General features: G+C 33.5%; 2 protein-coding genes across 3 annotated transcripts; both read right to left on the bottom strand.

Moving 5' to 3' along the window:
* Positions 1-147: 147 nt before the first annotated feature.
* On the bottom strand, positions 148-8,084 carry LOC105329841 (WAS/WASL-interacting protein family member 1). Of its 2 annotated transcripts, XM_034445838.2 has the most exons (5): positions 7,692-8,084; positions 5,231-5,778; positions 2,929-2,946; positions 2,032-2,121; positions 148-579 (listed from the first exon to the last, which is right to left on the bottom strand). In XM_034445838.2, the coding sequence occupies exons 2-5, from the start codon at positions 5,760-5,762 to the stop codon at positions 533-535; spliced, it is 687 nt and encodes a 228-aa protein (XP_034301729.1). In that variant the 5' UTR covers positions 5,763-5,778; positions 7,692-8,084; the 3' UTR covers positions 148-532. The 2 variants fall into 2 exon arrangements, with proteins under 2 accessions (XP_034301729.1, XP_034301730.1); XM_034445839.2 differs by lacking the exon at positions 2,929-2,946 and having other exon boundaries at positions 7,692-8,079.
* A 3,347-nt stretch (positions 8,085-11,431) lies between these two features.
* LOC105329842 (vesicle-trafficking protein SEC22b) lies at positions 11,432-19,341 on the bottom strand. Its single transcript, XM_011431307.4, has 5 exons — positions 19,159-19,341; positions 14,025-14,140; positions 13,597-13,757; positions 13,244-13,390; positions 11,432-12,637 (listed from the first exon to the last, which is right to left on the bottom strand). The coding sequence occupies exons 1-5, from the start codon at positions 19,231-19,233 to the stop codon at positions 12,483-12,485; spliced, it is 654 nt and encodes a 217-aa protein (XP_011429609.2). The 5' UTR covers positions 19,234-19,341; the 3' UTR covers positions 11,432-12,482.
* Between the last annotated feature and the right edge of the window lie 529 nt (positions 19,342-19,870).

The following is a 19,870-nucleotide window of genomic DNA, read 5'->3' as shown; positions in this document are numbered from 1 at the left end:
CTTCATATTTAAACTCAATCATTTCTAATATTTGCCATGTAGTGAAGATTCTGTCATCGTATTTTACATTCAAAATGAATTAGGGTAAAATTCATTGTTTTTTCACGTAACAATACCAAGTAAAACTGAGGTATTTGACCTTCTGGATATAGTTTTTAATTTTATTAAATATTGTCATAAAAGGGAAAAATACCAAATTACATTCAAATCAGCATTGTTTAGTTTAGTAACGCACTGATACTCACAGCTCGTACGTAGTAAACTTGTAATGTCAAGCATAGCGTAATTCTACAACATAATAATTTGAGAAGCACATACCTTTTGAGCCATTCTTAACATAAAATAAAACATAAAACCACGTCACATTTTTACAACTGTTTTTACACAATGCTAAACTCCGTATAAAATTGACATACTAATGGCTGTGATTTTCACTTTCGTTTTAACACTGATCACATGTTTTGCAGTGTAACTGTTTTTCCTGTCAACATGGGTGAAGAGAATGAATGTCTTTTCTCGGTTAGGATCCAGTTCAGTTGTTGGGATTGGGGGCACCTCTTCTTCTGTGCCTTTCAAATTCTGTAAAAATTCACAATTATACAGGTACAAATGAATAGTTAAATAATTGGATAAATAAAAAAAAAATTTCCGCGAGTTTTGTAAAATTTGTCAAATTATGTAATACATAGGGAAATAGATCGTCCTCATTTGCATTTTGTTCATTTTTTTTATTTTTAACTGAAAAAAGTTTAACTGCATTGACATGAATAAAGCAACGGAAATTTTCATATTCAACAACTGCAATGAACATCGTACATGGAAGCAAAACAAACGTCCTTGTCTCAAATACGATTCATTTTATTTTATTGATATGGTTATGTTAAAAGTGCTATAATGAAACAGCAAAAGATGGATTGATTCAAATCTGGTCATTTTATGTTCTAAGATGATTCAGAAAATGAAATGTGGTAAAAGAATATAAAAAGGTCGCCTTTAATAACGGTAAAATATAAATCATTATAGTATTCACAATGTCGAGGCTATTCAATTGTTACGTTCTTCGCAAGTTTCTTAGCCTTGACATTGACATTGTTAAGAAATCGTGCTGTCAGTTAATAACTTTATATCTGTGATAACATATAATACAACTCAATTTTGAACCATAAAACCCAATAACTTCGTAAAACTTATAGCTGTAAGCTTCATCGAAAACGGTATTGGCTGCGCCGCGTTTTAAAATAATGTTTTAAAGTGTGCAAATTTGAAATAGTCAAATTGGAAATAATATAAATATAAGTAGTAAGGAATCATTCTTTGAATATTATGAGGTGATAATTTCGCTCGGAGCGTGGTCAAATCTATCATTAGCCCTTCGAAATTATCACCTCATAATACTCAAAGAATGATTCCTTATTCCTAAAATATGTGAAAGATAGGGTAAAAAAGAGACGAATCGTTCACAGAATGTAGAAAGTCGGACAGGTACATGGTTTTTATACAGTACATTATTCATCAGTGGCCTTAAGTCAACACAAAATGAAGGGTCGTTTTTTGCATTGTAAACAAATGAATTTTATCGGTTTTTAGTGGGAAATATGGAATTAAAAATCACCATGCATCAAATGGTTGATTTAAAGATCCAAATACAGATCGGTGTACCTACATTGTATATATAATGCTATTGTAAACCAATAGATTCTGCCTGCAATGAAAGCATGGTATCCCAGGCAGTATATTTCGTATGAGTTATCGTTGAATCGTGGTTTACCTTTAGTGTTTCACCTAGCTGCAGAACTGTAGCTCTGCGCAACTAATACACAGTTTTTTGTACGGATGGAACAGTAGCTCTACGGCCTGTCAACCCGAATTTCTTGTAGAGCTACAGTTCTGCACAGTTTCACCGTGAAAAAAAATCGTTTATAGTGCTATGATATGTAAATCAATGTTGGAATGGGCGTCATGAAACACAAGTATGACTCATTGCTAGTCTTTTTTTTCTGAGTTAGGTATAAAAACTATACATATTGTTACCCTGGCTTGAATACTTTTTCTTGACGTCTTTGAATTCTGGGGGTGGGGGAAGCTCGTTAACATCGTGGAACGGAAACCGGGACTCGAGATCTGAAATATTAAAGTAAAGACTCAAGCACGTGACACGAGAGATTGATATATACAATAAAGGAATTTGATCACCTCACAATATTCAGACTAATTTTCTAATTATTTAATCAGAATTTAATCTGTGTTATTTTCCCTGTCCCCAGGTCAAAGAAACAAGATTGCACGTTCAGATATCAGATTCAGCGCTTACATTATGCTTATTTTCAAAAGATTTATTGAGTGCATTTTTTCAAAACTGATATCAAAGTTTTATGTAAAATGCGAATTATGGGTCAAAACAACGATCAAAATATTGAATTTTGGTTGTGTTAGAGGCACCATATACACAACATTACAAATTAGGAGTTGAAATTAATATTTCCCTCAATCAAATGCATGCAACACACAGTATACACAAAAAATTGGCTAAAGCTACATAGAAATAAAGGCAAAGACAGTGGATGAAAAGCAAACACGGTGGAATTTTATTCACGAAGGACAATAACATATTAAATCTTTTAAAAAAATATATCATAAATACAAAAGACAGTAAAAACCCACTCCCCTCCAATGAAAATGACTTTAAATGAAAAAGAAATACAATGTACTTCTATACGTTATTGCTGGCGATAAAAATTATTCGAAATTTTCTTTAAAAGCGCATAAAAAAGGTATTCATTTATAGGCTGCAACACAGCTAGTGCATGTTGATCACAAACACAAGAAAGTTGTAAGTTTCCCCTTAAAAGATTTTGCATCTTTTAACCAAGAATTAAAGCTGCTTTTTGCGTTTTGTTTTAAGCTTTCAAGCTGACTTATAATTATTACCTTCAGAGGAAACCATCGCTTTAAATTTTATGAAAGAAAGAGTTCAAATTGATCGTAAAAATAAGCGGTATGTTGTAATGTACAAATATTAGTATCGTAAAACAAGAGGCCCATAGGGCCACATCGCTCACCTGAGCAACAAGCAACAATGGCTTTATATGGGTGTTCAAAGGATATTGTGCATCGGTAGAAAAAAAAATACCATAAAATAAACTGTATCCAAATTTTACACTTATTTTCCTACACTTAATCTATGACATTATACCCTTATGAAATACCATTTTTACCAAAAATTAGATCCTATGCAAGATAGAAAACAAAATTTTGGTAGGGGTACACTCTTAACTTCCAATTCTCTATATTTTAGTTCTGCCCCCTCACTTTATAAAACGATCAAATTATATATGTGCATATGCACAAAGGTACATATTCATCTTCAACTACATTGTACTAGCTAGTTATTGTATTTTATTAAAAAAGATTCCTATATGTGAAAGAGGAAAATTGTACCTCAAGGTGCTCAAATTAAAAACATTCAAATATTTAATTGGTCTTCCACATTATAAACGATTGTTGTTTACTAGGCGTGAACTCGTGCTACGTTTTATAACCTTACTCACTTGATCGATGAATACACTCGAATGAAAAATGTTGTCATGTAATATGTTAAAGAATAACGTTAAAAATGGCTACAAATCAAGATGATTTTCCGCTGTAATTTTTTCTTAAGAATAGCGATAATAGATTTATCCCCGTAACAGTAATATTTTAAACTGTTTTAAAGAGGTAATTTTAATTTAATTGTGTCTGAAAAACAATCAACGTTGGTGTAGAGTCATCGTATAAGAAGAGGGCCCCAAAAAGTTGTTATAGTATATCATCCTTTTAATTTTTATGTACAAGTACTTAACGTTTAGTGAGACATTTCTAGTGATAAATCAAAATTTCAGCGTCAATCGTAGAATTATAAGCAAGATACAGAACTCACAATTCTGCTTGGTTTGAGTCAATATTTTGTTCACAAGAGTTAATTACATTCAACTTAAGATTTTTAAATTTGGTATTTCCTATTCAGAATGAACAAAAGCATGGCCTCAGTTCTGGGACCAAAGCTCTGTATCTTGCTTATAATTCGAAACTTGAATCAGCTGAAAATGATTAGTAAAAAGAAAATTGTAAATAAACAATTAAAACAGAAGAAACATACACTAAAACAAAGAAAGAGCACAATTTATTTTTCATAATATACATATACCTATATATTTCTAACAGCAAAAACAATCTCCGTTTAGACTGAAAATGCAGAGCATCTTAACAAAACACGTTGCATTATAATCAACCATAACGTAGAGATCATACCGAATTACCAATAAAATGTATAGTATTTATAATATGATATGCTGTTTGTGCATCAGATTATGCAAATTTTGCGCAGGTTAAATATTAACTGCCTGATTTACCGAAGTCTATATTTGATTCGATACATAAAAATCCCAAAATACAGGCAATATTTCCTCTCAAGTTAAAAAGCATAAACGAAATTCAAAACAACGTAAAACCACGGTCATGAGTGAAAAGGTCGAAAGATTGAATCTCAATTGACTTCACGAAATTGGCCCAAATATATTTAGCACGTTTCAAGTATCCCTTCGCATGTAAACTGTTGCACAACAAGCAAATACATCTTTGTCAGTTTGACTCGTTTGCCATGCGTCAACATTCAAACTTGGCTGCCTTACAGAATGAACTTTCGTTTTCGATATGGAATACCAAACCCGAATTTATAAACTGATTGACAGCGATTATCTCTTTATTTTTTATTTTCGTTAATTACTCAAAATTGAAACAGAGTTCGCCAATAATTTTTGCAATTTATGTTTTCCTTTCCATATGGATTATTTTTGCAAAATTACGTTGAATTTGACTCAATAGTTCTTGAGAAGAAGATTTTTTAAAATGCACCCCCTTTTTCTACGGTTTCGAGGTTTTCACCGTTTTAAATAAAGATCGGTCTTTCATTTCTGCAATTTATAATCACCTTTCTATAGGGATGCTTTGTGCCAAATTTGGTTGAAATTGGCGAAGCGGTTTTAGAGAAGAAGTTTAAAATGTGAAAAGTTTACAGACGGACGGACGGACGGACAGACAGACAGACGGAAAGACGGGCGACGGACAAAAAGTGATCAGAAAAGTTCACTTGAGCTTTCAGCTCAGGTGAGCTAAAAAGGTAAATTATTATATCTGTTTACAATAATTCGATTTTTCTCTATAAACATAAAGGTCTCTAAAACAAAGTACATACCAAAATTCTCTAATATGCGTTGTGGGATGGAGCCATTTGTCACGTGGTTATGCACACTAGGGGCGTGACCGCCGTGGAGGGACGCATTCCGCCGGGGTGGGAGTCGCGGGGCCGCCTTCTCTGCTGTGGACTGAAGATTTGTGTCACTTCGAGCGTTTCTGGGTAAAGTTTGTGATGTATATTGAGAACTTTGTTTCTGTTGGTTTCCCCTAGGATGGGGCAGAGTCCCAATGGACGGGGGTGGGGGCGGAAGCGGGTCTTGTTTACCCCTGGGTGGGGGTGGCGGCAAATCGTCCTGTCGGGGCAAACTTTGAATCGATGGGGGAACCGGTGGGAGGGGGTCATTTCTGCTCCGTGGGGGTGGGGGAGGGAGTTCATCTTCAGACGGTCGACGATGCCTGGGGGACGAGATCTGTGATTGTGTACGGGAGGGAGCGTGTGCCGAGGCCCTACGGGGGAGGGTGTTGGAGGGAGGTCGCCCGTCCCTGCTGGGTAATGGCGGAGGTGCTCCACTCATCGCTAGGGCTGCCATAGTTCAGAACATGACTCTGCAAAAATAGGTATAAAGGTCAAGATTAATCGACATGAATTTCCTGATGATGTTTTTCAATTTGATAAACATATTTGGTAAACACAAACAGATTGGAAATAGGCAATACAGATTTAGACCCTCTAAAAGGATTAAGGATATAATTTATAACATAATTAATGTTATGAAAATAAAAGTGATAGTACATTCCATAACATTCCTAAATAAATTCATTGTATTTTTAGTACGCACCCAAAATATAAAAAAATATTTCTACTTTTATAAGTACCGAAGAGGTAGTATTTCAATGTTTAATGAATTTTCATTATATAAGCATTGAAATCAGCCGCTTTTAGTATACCTTCTTGTTTCAGTTACTGATTTTCATTACATGACTGTAATTTATCTATATGCATTATGATGTTCACTATTCTAGACATGACAGGATGTTTAATGTCGTTGAAAATAAATATAGCAATGTAATGGGAAAAACCCATGACGATTCCTTTAAGTCAGACTGATGTCTATAATTTAAGACACAGACAATTCAATACCACGTATACATGTACATGTAATTGATATCGCTAAAACCACACGATGCGATCTGATTTATATACCGGTATGTTAAATGTACGTCTTGTTTCAAAAAGTATGATTATTAGAATTTGACACTATATATAAATGATTATGTACACATCGCGAGTGGTATGTTAACCATTGCGACTGTAGATAATGAGTCCCTCACAATTTATTTTGCTGGCCCTGTCAATTGGTCGGAAGGAAGCAATGTCAGTTTCCTTATTTTACGAAATACGTATGCCGGGACGACAAGTACTATCTGTTCCTCCATTGAAATAGGAGTGTCCTTGAATTTAATGCACTGCATTTATGAAAAATATGTAATAGATATGACCAGGCTCGAGTGTTAACAGAAGGGTTTTGAACGGTGTTTGTATATATCCCTTCATAAACTGTATAATATGATACAATTGATCTTACCACGGGTGAAATTTTATATATTTCGGTACCGTTTGGGGCCTTCTTTTTACGGTATTACATAAGACCACCTTCATAAAATCTGGTTCTTTTTATGACTATATAACATACATTTTATTAAATAAATTAGTCTACAAGAAAGGCTCATACATGTAGTTTGGTTAGCAGATTCATCCAAGTACTCCTATATATATTCTTACGTTCCATTTGTGAAAACTTAAAATTGGAAATAAACAAATCATGGTTGAGATCTTCTGTCATTCAGGGCAAAGAAAAACCTCTCGAGAAACCTCAATAATAAAAAACTGCAAACGAAATACAGAAGTTTTCCATTTTCATTGATCCTTTGTATTCAAGTGACTATATATATAGACATATATAGATGTACTTGAACATCTACACAACGACGGATTTATCAGTTGCTAGGAAATCCGACAGTCTTCCAGTCATCTTGTTCTTCACTTTTATCACGATAAAATAAAATCAAATAGACATCAAAGATAAAAATTAGCCTCAGAAGTACATGTATTTCCTATTCAACATATATAAGAATATCAATATGAAAAGGGGGGTGGGAATGCACATACCTGACACCCACCCACCCACTCCCGTTTGATCGATTGTCAACGTCATACCACATTCGATTGAAACAAATGGAAGGGATTAGCTGATAAACCCGTGTTAAATGTCTACAACAAACTTTGAATATTCATATCCCATACGGCGATTGTTATGTAGGTCATTTAAGTATTAGGAAGAAGTCATGTGATACATGTAAGCTAGTATATTTAACAAGTTTGAGAATATATATGGAACAAATCAAAATTCATTTTGAGAGCCGTCTCTTTCGATTTGATTACATCAGTTGTCTTTCCGAATGACATATCGTTAGCAAGCGAGACTGATAAAAACACAGAGACAAACTTGTGTACTTACCCCTGTTAAATGCCGAGTGAACTTGTATATCCAGTTTCATTTAAAAAAAACAACAACAACAAAGTCTTGTTAAAATTCACGGTGGTGTGAAACGGGTAACGGCAGTGGGTTGATTAATAAATGAAAAATCTAGAGGAGTTATAACAGAGAGATATAAATCCAAATGTAGTGCATCGCAACTGACAAATCCGAACCCGGAAGAAAATTTTAACCTCTTTGTAAACAGTCTTGGGGCCGTAAGACAGGGAAATTAGATCACATAAAACACAGTGAATGTGTAATGACAAACCCAAAACGTTGTGGGTTTCAAGCTTCTTTTCGGAAAACAAAGAGGCATCACCATTAATTTATATCTCTTCTCTATGAGATCCTGTATTAAGTTTATAAGTTTTAGTTCGATTTAACAATTTGAGCACAGAATTATATCATAGCTCTGTTAGTACATTAGTCCTACCCTCGTGAATAAAGCGAACGGATGCACGAAAGAAGTATCTGCTGACTATTCCGTCAGTATTATCACGAACTTCAACAGCAAGGATTTATAATTTTGTGATTGTAATTGTGATTCACCCCCCTCTCTCTCTCTCTCTCTCTCTCTCTCTCTCTCTCTGAGCTGCATTTTACAGAATATTGAAAATAATTATTGACAGAATTTTACAATTATTTATCTGCCATGAACTTTTATTTCAAATTAGACCAGCAAAAGATAGAACTAAAACAGACTAAACCATTTTCGACGTGAAAGGTAGTAAATTGTTTTATAAAGAAACATTTTTTTATTCATAAGTCATATCGTAAATTTGGAATTTCCCGAGTGTTAATACAAAATTTACAATTTGTAACATTACAACAAATTTGCTTCTTTCAGGAATAAACCTTAATGTCATCGATTTGATTTTTTGTAAAATGCGCATCATAATGCAATGATTGCAATCATAGAGATGTCATCGAATATTTTGTGTATATAAAGCTAGATCCGAGAAAAATCGTAAGATTAAATCTTTGATGTTTCATTATAAACTGGAATGGATAGCTTTGATATGATGGCAACAATTCACCTTTCTAGTACGGATATATCTTCAGTCAAGTAGGTATTATTTCAAACTATGTTCTATTTTTAACAACTTAAGTTCTTGGTCATTAAAAAAAATCTGAATCTGAAGTGAGTGTTGAATGGCTTTCATCCATTGAAGTATATATACATCGTACAGTCAACAGGGACCTGAAAAACACACACCTGGTGTTGATGGGCTTTATTAAAAAGGGGAAAGTCTGGTAATGTTGTTTTTTTTGGTTGTTGCTGGTTTTTTTTTTCAAAACTCCCTTACCCTCCAATATACACAAATATTTACATCTATCAAGTATGATTCCCTCTATTTCTTACGAAAACATAAACAGCCTGACTGAAATCTACACATCCCATTTATATGAAAATGGCACGCCCTCTTTATCGATTGGTCGAGACCTACAGTGACCTAAGAAAAATCACAAACTGCACGAAATAATCAAGATGATGTCAAACTCAAAGTCTCACAGGAGACGATTTCGCTGTTTCTCACAGCTAACGTACTTACGTACATTAACAGTAATTTAGTGAATTTTACTAACTTTTCATTATCAATATATTATATTAATTAGCTAAAAGAAAGATGTTAATATAAACAATAAAACGCTTTCTTTGATGATTCATACGAGTTATGAATGTAGCGATCGTTGCAGAAAAAATTTACATAACCCGCTGTATTTTTTCTACAGTGTCGTTACCTTCCTATTTTGAATGAATCACCAAAGAAAGCATTTTATTGTCCAAATATACTAACTCCGTTTAAACAATAAAATGCTTTCTTTGATGATTCATGCGGGATATGAAGGTGGCGACATTGCATAAAAAATACATAACCCGCGTTAGCGGGTAAATCAATTTTTTCTGCAATGATCGCTACCTTCATAACTCGCATGATCACCAAAGAAAGCATTTTATTTTATACCTTTATCCCATTCTCACTTTAATCACTTTGATTAAATTTAAGATGTTCCCTATTACCCTGATCACCTGGCACCTGTGGAAATCTGTTAAGTAGATCAAATGTTCCAGCATCTGCGAGTGGGAACCTTTGATCAACGGAAGAAACAAGAGGCCCAGGAGCCACATCGCTCACCTGAATAACATTGGTGATAACTCAGTAAGCGGCAGCGTTTGGAATGAAAGACAGGCAATCCAATCTAATACAAACAATTGACTTTCAGTGCTCAGTGTCAATCTTTTTGTTTTCGCTTATTTCAAGCCATCAACAACATCTTAACAAAATTATGCCAGCTTATTCACTTTAATTTAATTCAATTCTATTACTCTGAGCACCTACCAAAAAGAAACATTCAACTTGAGAAAATTTAACTTGCAACATTATTTTGTAAACAATTCCCCAAATATGTCCTTTGGAAAACTCTGTTAAATATCTTAAGCTTTGTTTCCTCATCTGTCACCCCCAGCTACTAGTTGTTTGCTTCAGAAGAATTTCTTTTATTTACATGTATAATCCTATAATTCAACCCCCAATCGCCTCATTCTAACACACAGGTATAAAAGCAATATCTATAAACTTAGAATTTATTATTTTACCTTTAATCTAATCTACTTTCACAAATAATAGTTTTTGATTCTTCAGAAGAATTATTTTTAACCGGGTTTTCCAACGGAAAAATCCGGTTATTAAAATGGTGTAAATGGCGCGCGGACGGCTGCCAAAAGGGTACCCTCATTGTACGGATAACTCCTCCTGCAGTTTTCAAGATAGGAGGTTGTTCTTTTACGGATCAATTGTACATATATCAGAGGTGTGCATATTGCTAGGATTTTGATTCCTGATAATTTATGAAAAAAATACCAGCTTTTGAAAATTGTTATTTTTTGGCAAAATAGGGTGCTCCATTTCACTGGATATGGTAGGTAGTGTTTATCAATTAAGGGTTGACATGGGTTATGTATATAGTTCACATAAAAGAAAACTTGATTTGCTGTCACATTGACAGCTTTTCATTTGTTTTATTATAAAATGTTGTTTTCTATTTATTTATTTTATGAATGTTAGCCCTGTTGGGGCCTCTTCCTGATGCCCTTGGATCATTATTTGTACAAATTTAATCTACCATATATCAGAAAGCTATTGTTAATGTTATTACTGGCTATTTGGTTCTGGAGAAGAATTTCTCTTCACTCTTTATTACTGGTAGTTATCTCCCCTTTGAAGGGGAACTGGTCCTTCATTTTAACAAACTTGACAGCCCTTCCTCTAAGATGCTTTGTGCCAAGTTTGATTAAATTAGCCTTGTGGTTCTAGAGAAAAAGATTTTTTAAAACCAACCAACCATATCTTCAATCTTTCCTGAATATCTCCCCTGTGAAGAGGAACTCGTCCTTCTGGTTAAAATTTGTAGTGGTTCTGGAGAAGAAGATTTTTAAAACATCCAACCCTATCTTTACTCTCTCCTGATTATCCTTTGAAGAGGTTATGACCCTTCTTTTGAACAAACTTGAAAGCCCTTCCTTCAAGGATGCTTTGTGCAAAGTTTGGTTTTGGTTGCCCAGTGGTTCTGGAGAAGAAGATGAAAATTTGAAAAGTTTTTGATGACTACAACAGACAACAGACAAATTTGCATCAGAAAAGCTCACCTGTGCCTTTGGCTCAGGTGAGCTAAAAAGTGAACATTTTTTCTCTCCATAATTCCAAAAAAAAATCTCATTTCATGAGAATGAAAAATCAGTTTATTCCATTATGCCATAACAAATTAAAGGTATTCAACAAATCATGAAGATGCACACTCACCACTCACATGCTCACATCTACACATACATACACTGCACAGGTCATGTCTAATAAAGAACCTGTGTAAAAAATAAATACACATCCATTGTCTGCAAATTACATGCATAAACACAAGCTTTGTATAATACATGTATTTTTGTATTTTGAAAATCTGAATTAATTACTTTTTTATTTCAGATTTCATGAAAAAAAATTAATGAAAATTGTCCTGTTAAAAACAAACATACATGTTTTCATTTATAGTTCATATTAAATAACAGGACATGCTTTCACGTCAATTTATGAACACAAATAACTTCTACTACACTTAACAACCTCTATAACACAGGCATGGACATTTATGAAACTTATATACGGTATTTGAAACTAACCCCCCCCCCCCAAAAAATAAACATTTTTAAAGCTACAGATTTTTACTATCCCAGATTATGATAAATGTGTTAAAGATTTCTTATTCACAAATTTTTAGCATTACATAAGGTTTGGAAGACCTGGTCAAAATTACCACAGAAATTGAGCTCTTTTTTTTAAATTATGAGATCAACTCATATCAAACTAAAGAGCACACAAGAGTTGTGAAATGAACACTAGTACTGTCACACAAAGAACCCTTAAAAACACTAACAAAATGAACACATGGAAATACTTCAAATACACTGAATACCATTTATAGATTATAAAACACTGTCTTAGTGTATCACAGTATTCACTATCCAAGCCTCACAGATAGGAAATCAAATTTGAATTGACTGTTTTTTAAGCAACCTGCCTTGTGTTATTCCAAGCTGCATCCACATAAAACCTCTTTTATACCAGTTGTACAAAGCACCTTTTATGAACTTCCCTGTTCCCAGAAAGTCTCAGCCTCATCTTCAACTAAATCTCTATTTATAAACAATCACAAGACACAGCACTGATTCCAGGTCCTCACAATGTCTGCCTTCTCAGTACTGGTGCTGATTACTGATCACCAAATGGTGTACCTCAGGAAGAGCAGCAGAACGATGATCACGATGACAATAGCTGCTATTTTAGCGTACGTGGACCTCAGATTCAGGTAGCGGGCGTCCTTCCTGTATTTCTGAGAAATGACTGATAAATTACTGGCCTTACTGTCCAGAGCTGCAAAAAATAACAAAACCAAAGGTAAAGACACCATGTCATGAGCATATTGACCATACAAGACTATTGATTCTGTTCAAAGCATACAAAACTTATTCTAATTCTTATTACTGATTTATCTATTTTAATCATATTTTATGCCTGTTAATGGTCTATTTTAATCATGAAATGTGATTGTACATATACACTTATTTTTTGTTAAGTGCTTTAGAGTAATTTTTATTATATTAAGCGCTTTTTATAATAATAATAAATTCACTTCTTCATGAAAAACAAGAGGAATAGTGATTGACCTATTATATTTTCTTACTGTTGATACGCTGCAAAACCTTCTTTAACAAAAAAAAATGTTCATCTGGAATAAAGGAATGAATTACATTCCCAATCTATAACTTGTTCATTGTGTGGGACTATATTACAGCTTGAATCAATCTATGATTGAACTCAATGAAACTTCTTAGTCATTCAAGTTTATTCCCTCTATTAGAACACAAAAAAGGACTCTAAAGTGCATCATAAACACCCCCCCCCCCTCAACTTTCCCCAATTGTCTCAATAAGGAAGGACAATCATAAACAATCTTCTTCAAAACAAGAGCAGTGTTACCAGATAATGACTCGCCCCTCACAAGTACATCTTCAATGTTTTGGACCATTATTCTGTGTACGTCTTGTAACTCAGTGTTAATGTTCGACAGGTTCTTCCTGGCCCGTGAGTCCATGTAATTCTTCCTCGACTTTTTGATATAAGAGTCTGAAAATTAAGAGAGATTTTTACTTCAATACTTTAGAAGGTGCAATTAAGAACCAACATTATAACTGTTACAACATTTTACAATTTAAAAAAAAGATTAAGTCAACAAAAACTAAGATCTGAAAGTATACCCCAGTATTGTGGCCTGTGATCAATGGCTTTTCTTAATTTAGGTTCAGTTGTAGGTACAGGTGGATGCAACTTACCAAACTCTATAAAGCTATATGGTCGTGACACAGAGTCTACTTTTTGTCCATAGTTTGATGTAAACTCCGTTTGTAGATCTTCTAAGAAGGAAAACGCCAGTCTTTTGGAGAAAGAGTGTTCACACAGGACTAGGAAACACACACCTCTCTCAATGACGTAACTAAAATACAGATACACACAGGTAAAGAAATGATTACAATACATATGCTCTAAAATTGTGGAAATGATTACTGGTAATAAGTATGAAAGAAATATGGCCGTCTTTTAAATATAAAATCTTGGACAATATATCATGAGACTGATAGCTCCAATTTAACCAGTTTCTTTACAGATAACTCTGATTGAAAGCCACAACACTTTTGGTCAAAAGTATTTACCATTCAGTCAAGAATGAGTCTTTAGAATATCCCATTTACAATGTACTTACTGAAATATAAATGGTCCCGTCTCCAGACTACAGCGGGCTGGGGGTTGTGGGTCTTGGGAGAGTTTTCTGAACAGCTGCTTGGCTTGATTCTGGTAATCCATAAGGTCTCTTCCTTGCTGTAAAACACCAGAGATAGGGTCGTGTACTAGATGCATGTAAAGAATTTATTAGTATACTCCAGGGGGAGGGGGGTGGCTACATAACTTTTAAAGAACATATATATATAAACATTACATTGCATCAAACATACAGATACTGTAATATGCTTGTATAAAATATAAAAAAACTACATGTATAACAAGATATTTGTGAGCCAATGGTTACTAGTAATACGCCTGCTTTAATGTGAATATGCAAAATAAAAAGTCGACTTTAACAGGAAGTTGACGTTCGATTGGAACAAAAATATATCCCACAATATGGCATGCCTAGATAAATAGTGTGTTTAAATTTCAAGCATCTACCATCAACAGTTGCTGAGAATCTTTGACGAAAATTTGTTCGAAAATTTAGGCTAAAAAAAAATAAGTCGTCCTTTAACAGGAAGTTGATGTCCGATTGGTACAAAAATATATCCCACAATATGGCATACCTGAACTAATAGTGTCTTAAAATTTCAAGCATCTACGATAAATAGTTGCTGAGAAATCTTTAACAAAAATTTGTTTGAAAATTTAGGCTAAAAATAAACGAAGTCGTCATTTAACAGGAAGTTGACGTCCGATTGGTAAAAAATAATATCCTACAACATGGCATGCTTAACAAATAGTGTGTTAAAATTTAAAGCATCTGCATTGAATAGCTGCTGAGAAAATGCAACAGAAATTGTTGTTAAGGACAGACAGACAAACGGACACACAAGGGTAAAACAATATACCCCCATCTCCTTCAGAGAAGGGGTATAAGAACACTCAACTATTCTACACGGACTCGCATACTAAAATACAGTATTTCTATTTGGGATAGTGCACATTTTTTGACAGAGACTATCAGAACTAAAGAAAACTTGGCATATATACCCTATTTTTTTCTAACCTCCGGGCATTCTGTACTAACAGCTTCTTTTATTCAAGAATGCATGCATTTTCCTATGTTTAAAGCAAAGACTAGATTTTACATAAATGAACACTTCTTTATAATGAAAGAGTTTCTAACTGATTTCCTGTTTCAATAAAAATAAACAAGTGATGATAAAAGCAACTCTATCATTTCATGCATTGACCTATATTCCCACACCCCATTACATGTACATAAGTGATAATAGTTCAGAGAAAAAAAATTATCACAAGACCTAAATCTCTCCATAGTCATATAACAGTAAGCAGTTCTCAATAAATGGAGATAACTCTAATACTACATTTTTCACTTGAGTTGAAGTGCTAACAATTAAAATGTTAGAGACACCATTGCTTGTTATAATATTAACTGAAAATGTCATTCCAAATATACATGTAGTAAATCAGGTTCAAAATAATCATGACTGACGCTGAATCTTCACTAAAATTTCATTACTTTCTTTGTTATACATGTAATTACCTTAGCAATAAGAAAAGTTTGATATAGACAAATCACAAACGTAACAAAATAATTTTTTCTCCCTACATGTACTGGTACAAGCAAGTCCTCTTTACTCTTGTGTGCAGTATGTAAAATTACTGAAATGACCCCGATTTGCCCAAGGCTCCAAGTGTCCTTTGAAAACACACAAATGGCCTTCCAAAATACAAAACTGTCCAAAGATTATTACGCCATAATAGGTGTAATTTACTGCATTCGGTATTCCTAAATATTATCGTTCTATCAAATGGCACTCTCCATTTAAATAAGTGTATATATAAATCCTTATAATTTCTATCCTATTAAACAAATGGTGTTTTTATAAAGTATAAGTGAAGATTTGAAATGGGGGACTCCAATGATTTTATAGAGCAATGATATAATGCTATATATGTTAGCCATCTTGGGGGAAAAATAACTGTTAATTAATTCAGATACAGGTGGAAATGCTAAAGTTATTGTTCTTCATTTAATGTACATATACATGTGAAAAAAATTGCTACAATTGCATAAATAGCTGTTAGGACATCAAAAATTTGTCAATTGACATAAGAGTCATTTAATTTTGTTACAAAGCCTTGCATAAAAAGGGCATATTTCTGTATTATGGATGGGCATTTTGGTTTTTTCAACAGGCATTTCGGAAATCCTACTCATTTTGTTATTTCTATTTTCGCCCTTGTTTTATAAGTGAAACCAGAAAGCTCCTTCCTATTTTTGTTGTTGAAAAAAGTCTATATGAATTTATAATGAATATGCCATAAGTAGGTCCAGTACAATCTCTTGATTTAGCTATTTAGCTTGAATAAGCTATATAGCTTTATTAAGCTACTCAAAGTAACTTGATTTAGCTATGCAGTTACCTCTTGAATAAAATAAAAAGGAGGTCGGTTATGGTAAATCAGATAATTGGTAATAATTCAACACAATGAAAAGAAATCATTCTAATCCACACTTCAATGCACACAAAGTGGTTAAGAGAAACCCAAACAATGGAAATATATTTTTTGCTTAAAAGTGTTTAAAAACCTGCAAAATTTAAAACTAACTTTAGGGTTACTTTTTTAATGGTCAATGGTGTGAATATGAGTTGCAAGGAAAATGTGTAATTTTTGTCTATTTCTTATTATAAACATTTTCTTTGAAAACTACAAATAAATAGCTTTATCAAACTATTCTGAATAGCTTCAAAAAGCTATATAGCTTATTCACACTATATAGCTAAATCAAGAAATTGTACTGGACCTAATTACAATGCCATTACAATGAAAGCTTATTGTATGTTGTATTTCACACGGTCAGACCATAAAGCATATTAAACTTTGGGTAACATGTAACCTGCTGTTTCAGTGTAAAACAAACCACTACATTGATCCACAGGGGCTTATGTAGAAAGGAAAACATTGTTAAAAAAGTGAGTACCTTGGAGGAAAATTAACAAGGAAGGACACCATCTTGGATACTGCCTCGCTTCATTTGCTAATTTCTCATTTAAATTGTTTAACTAGACATATGCGCCAATTTGTATTCCTTTAAAAATGATTTTTCTTAGAGCTATCACCTCCAGTTTAATTCTTTTTTTTACACAAACATTAATAGACTTGTTGATTTCTTGCAAAAACATTCAAAAACGACAACTCCCTGGCTTCTGCAGAAAGCAGAAGTAATTAAGGCATATGGGATCTCAGTCATACAATTGGTTACGGGAAAAGCCAAGGAGTTGACAATTTTGGATGTTTACTATACTCTGTCCGAGTTTTTGCTTCCACCACTTTTCGCTTGATATTTCGATGATAATAAATAACTTTGTGCTCAAACTACGTTCATCCATAAATATGAAAAATGTCCAGATTATCAGTTTTGAAACACCCCATCTCCCGCTTCAGGTTTCAATACACATCCCAAAATAGGAAGTCTACGGGATTTTGCATTGCATCAGCCATTTATAAGCCCTGATGATAACGTTGAAAAATTGCGTGAGGTGTCCCGAGTACTTCCAAATGGAGAAAAGATGTAAATTGCATTTCCCATTATAAATTTCCGTACTAAATTTGTTTTCGTTCCTGTGAAATTTTATGAGTGAAAAGAGATATTCTATTAATGAGGATATCTTGGATATTTTTTATTTCATTGATTTCAACTATATTTCTTTCACAGGTATGTGTATTTTTATTAAAAATCATCAAAAATTGATGGAAGCAATAACTTGGGACAGACTATAGTGATGGGAATCGATGAGATTTTCATAATCGATAATCAGATCCTGCAACTAACTAAATCTCGATTATAATCAGAGATTTTTATATTTTATAGTTTAGTGCTAAGTAAATGTAAATAAACAAGTTACAATTTGCAGACTTGTTACTACGCCTTTCATATCTTAATTTGTTATACTTTCATGTTAAATACTGAAATCTGATTGGTTAAGACACAGTTAATAATATTTACTATTACCCTCAGCGTTAGCAACGCACTTGGCAACGGGTAACATTAAAAAATGTTACATGCGCGAAAATTATGCGCGTACGGTTCGCTGTAGAATTCACGTTATTCCTATATAAAAGCAGTAAAATTTTCTTAAAAATTTTAAAAAAGACATTCAGTATAACAAAATAAATAGTGCCTGTTTGGGAGGATAACAGTTGAAATTGACACCCCTCGAAAACCATTGTCAACCTCCGCTTCGCGTCGGTTGACAATGGTTTTCTCGGGGTGTCAATTTCAACTGTTACCCTCCCAAACAGGCACTATTTATATATTACTAACCATAAAAATGTTGTATTCAAAAGATTTTCTTTAGTAGGCAATCCAACATTAATTATCATGATATCTAAATGCGTCCAAATTTGAGAATGCATGAGCTTTATTTCTTGGGTAAGGATATGGAGCTCGTCTAACATGTCCATGTCTGTCAACCATTTTCAGACCATGTGCCTTTTCAGGGTTTAGATAGCTCGCGTCTGTTTATGATATGCGCTGGTTGAAAGGGAAAAAACCTCAATCAATTAATCAGAATGAAACGTTTTATGATTGAGCACTTAAAATGTGGTAACAATCGACTGATTTTTGGTTATAATCGATGATTGGAACACCATTAATGTTTAGTTTACGCGAGAAAAAGATAAAAATTTTGATGTAAACTTAAAAAGAATTAAACTGAAGGTGGGGTATTTAAGAAGAATCATTAGTAAAGGAATATGAATTGGCGCAAGTTTCTATAGTATACCATTTCAAATGAGAAATCAGCTGATGAAGTGAGGCGGTATCCAAGATGGCATCCACCCTTATTATTTTTTCCTCTAAGGTACCCACTTTTTTTAACAATTTTCTTTTCTACACAAGCCGCTGTGATTGATCTAGATCTGTCGGTTAAATATTTCATATTGACATTGTCTGTAAGTTTTCTTATGGTGTCCATCTGTAGTTGATGAACATTTTTCAATGCATTACTGTGTGTGCAGTAACACATTCCGGAGGCCTCCTTGAATATATCGATCAGATCACTGCTGCCAGAGACATATATAGCATTTACATGCGTATCTCTGCTGCTACTTAACTTTACTCGATTTAGTTTTACCTGCTCATCTTCCTGCATGGACGCCGCTAGTGGAAGGGCGTCAGCAACCCTCGCTATCAATGTCATGAGCACCATTTTTCTTGACTGAAGAATTAGAACGCTAAAACCATTTAAATATGTTTGAAATGTCAGACACGTCTGTTTCGGTGACGTGGGGATGATTATGTGTCAGTGTTAAAAATCAGGCGTAAGATCGTATGTTTTTTGGGTTCAGTGAAGCGTTTTGGAGATTCCGTTAGCGAGGACATTAGTGGGTCTATTCGCCGGAGTAAGCGTGGATCTCTTTTGATCTATTTTTTTTTTTATCATCAGTTAATGGAAAAATGCATCAATTAACTGATTTTTTTTTCTTTCACTACTGTATAAATATTAAAAATCATAATTGATAATAAAATAAATTATTTTATTGGTTAAAATAATTAATAAAAATCAAATGATTGTCTGACAAAAACAAATTTTAAAAATCATTACATTGTAACATTGTAAAAAAAAAACCTATCATTAAAAGAAGTAAAACAAACAATAGATAGCCTAATGTGTTGACAAATTATATATATTCAATACTTTTTGAAAAACGCAAACAGTAACTTTTCCGAAATAATGCGATTTTTGTGAAAGTGTTGTGACTATTGCGCATTTTTCAAGAAAATTATCGATTTTCGATTACTTTTAAATAAATGCCGTAATTTTACTTTATATATGATTTATGCAA

Source organism: Magallana gigas, chromosome 2, assembly GCF_963853765.1.
Source record: "Magallana gigas chromosome 2, xbMagGiga1.1, whole genome shotgun sequence".
Lineage (NCBI taxonomy): Eukaryota > Metazoa > Mollusca > Bivalvia > Ostreida > Ostreidae > Magallana > Magallana gigas.
This window is presented reverse-complemented; position numbering and strand designations above follow the sequence as displayed.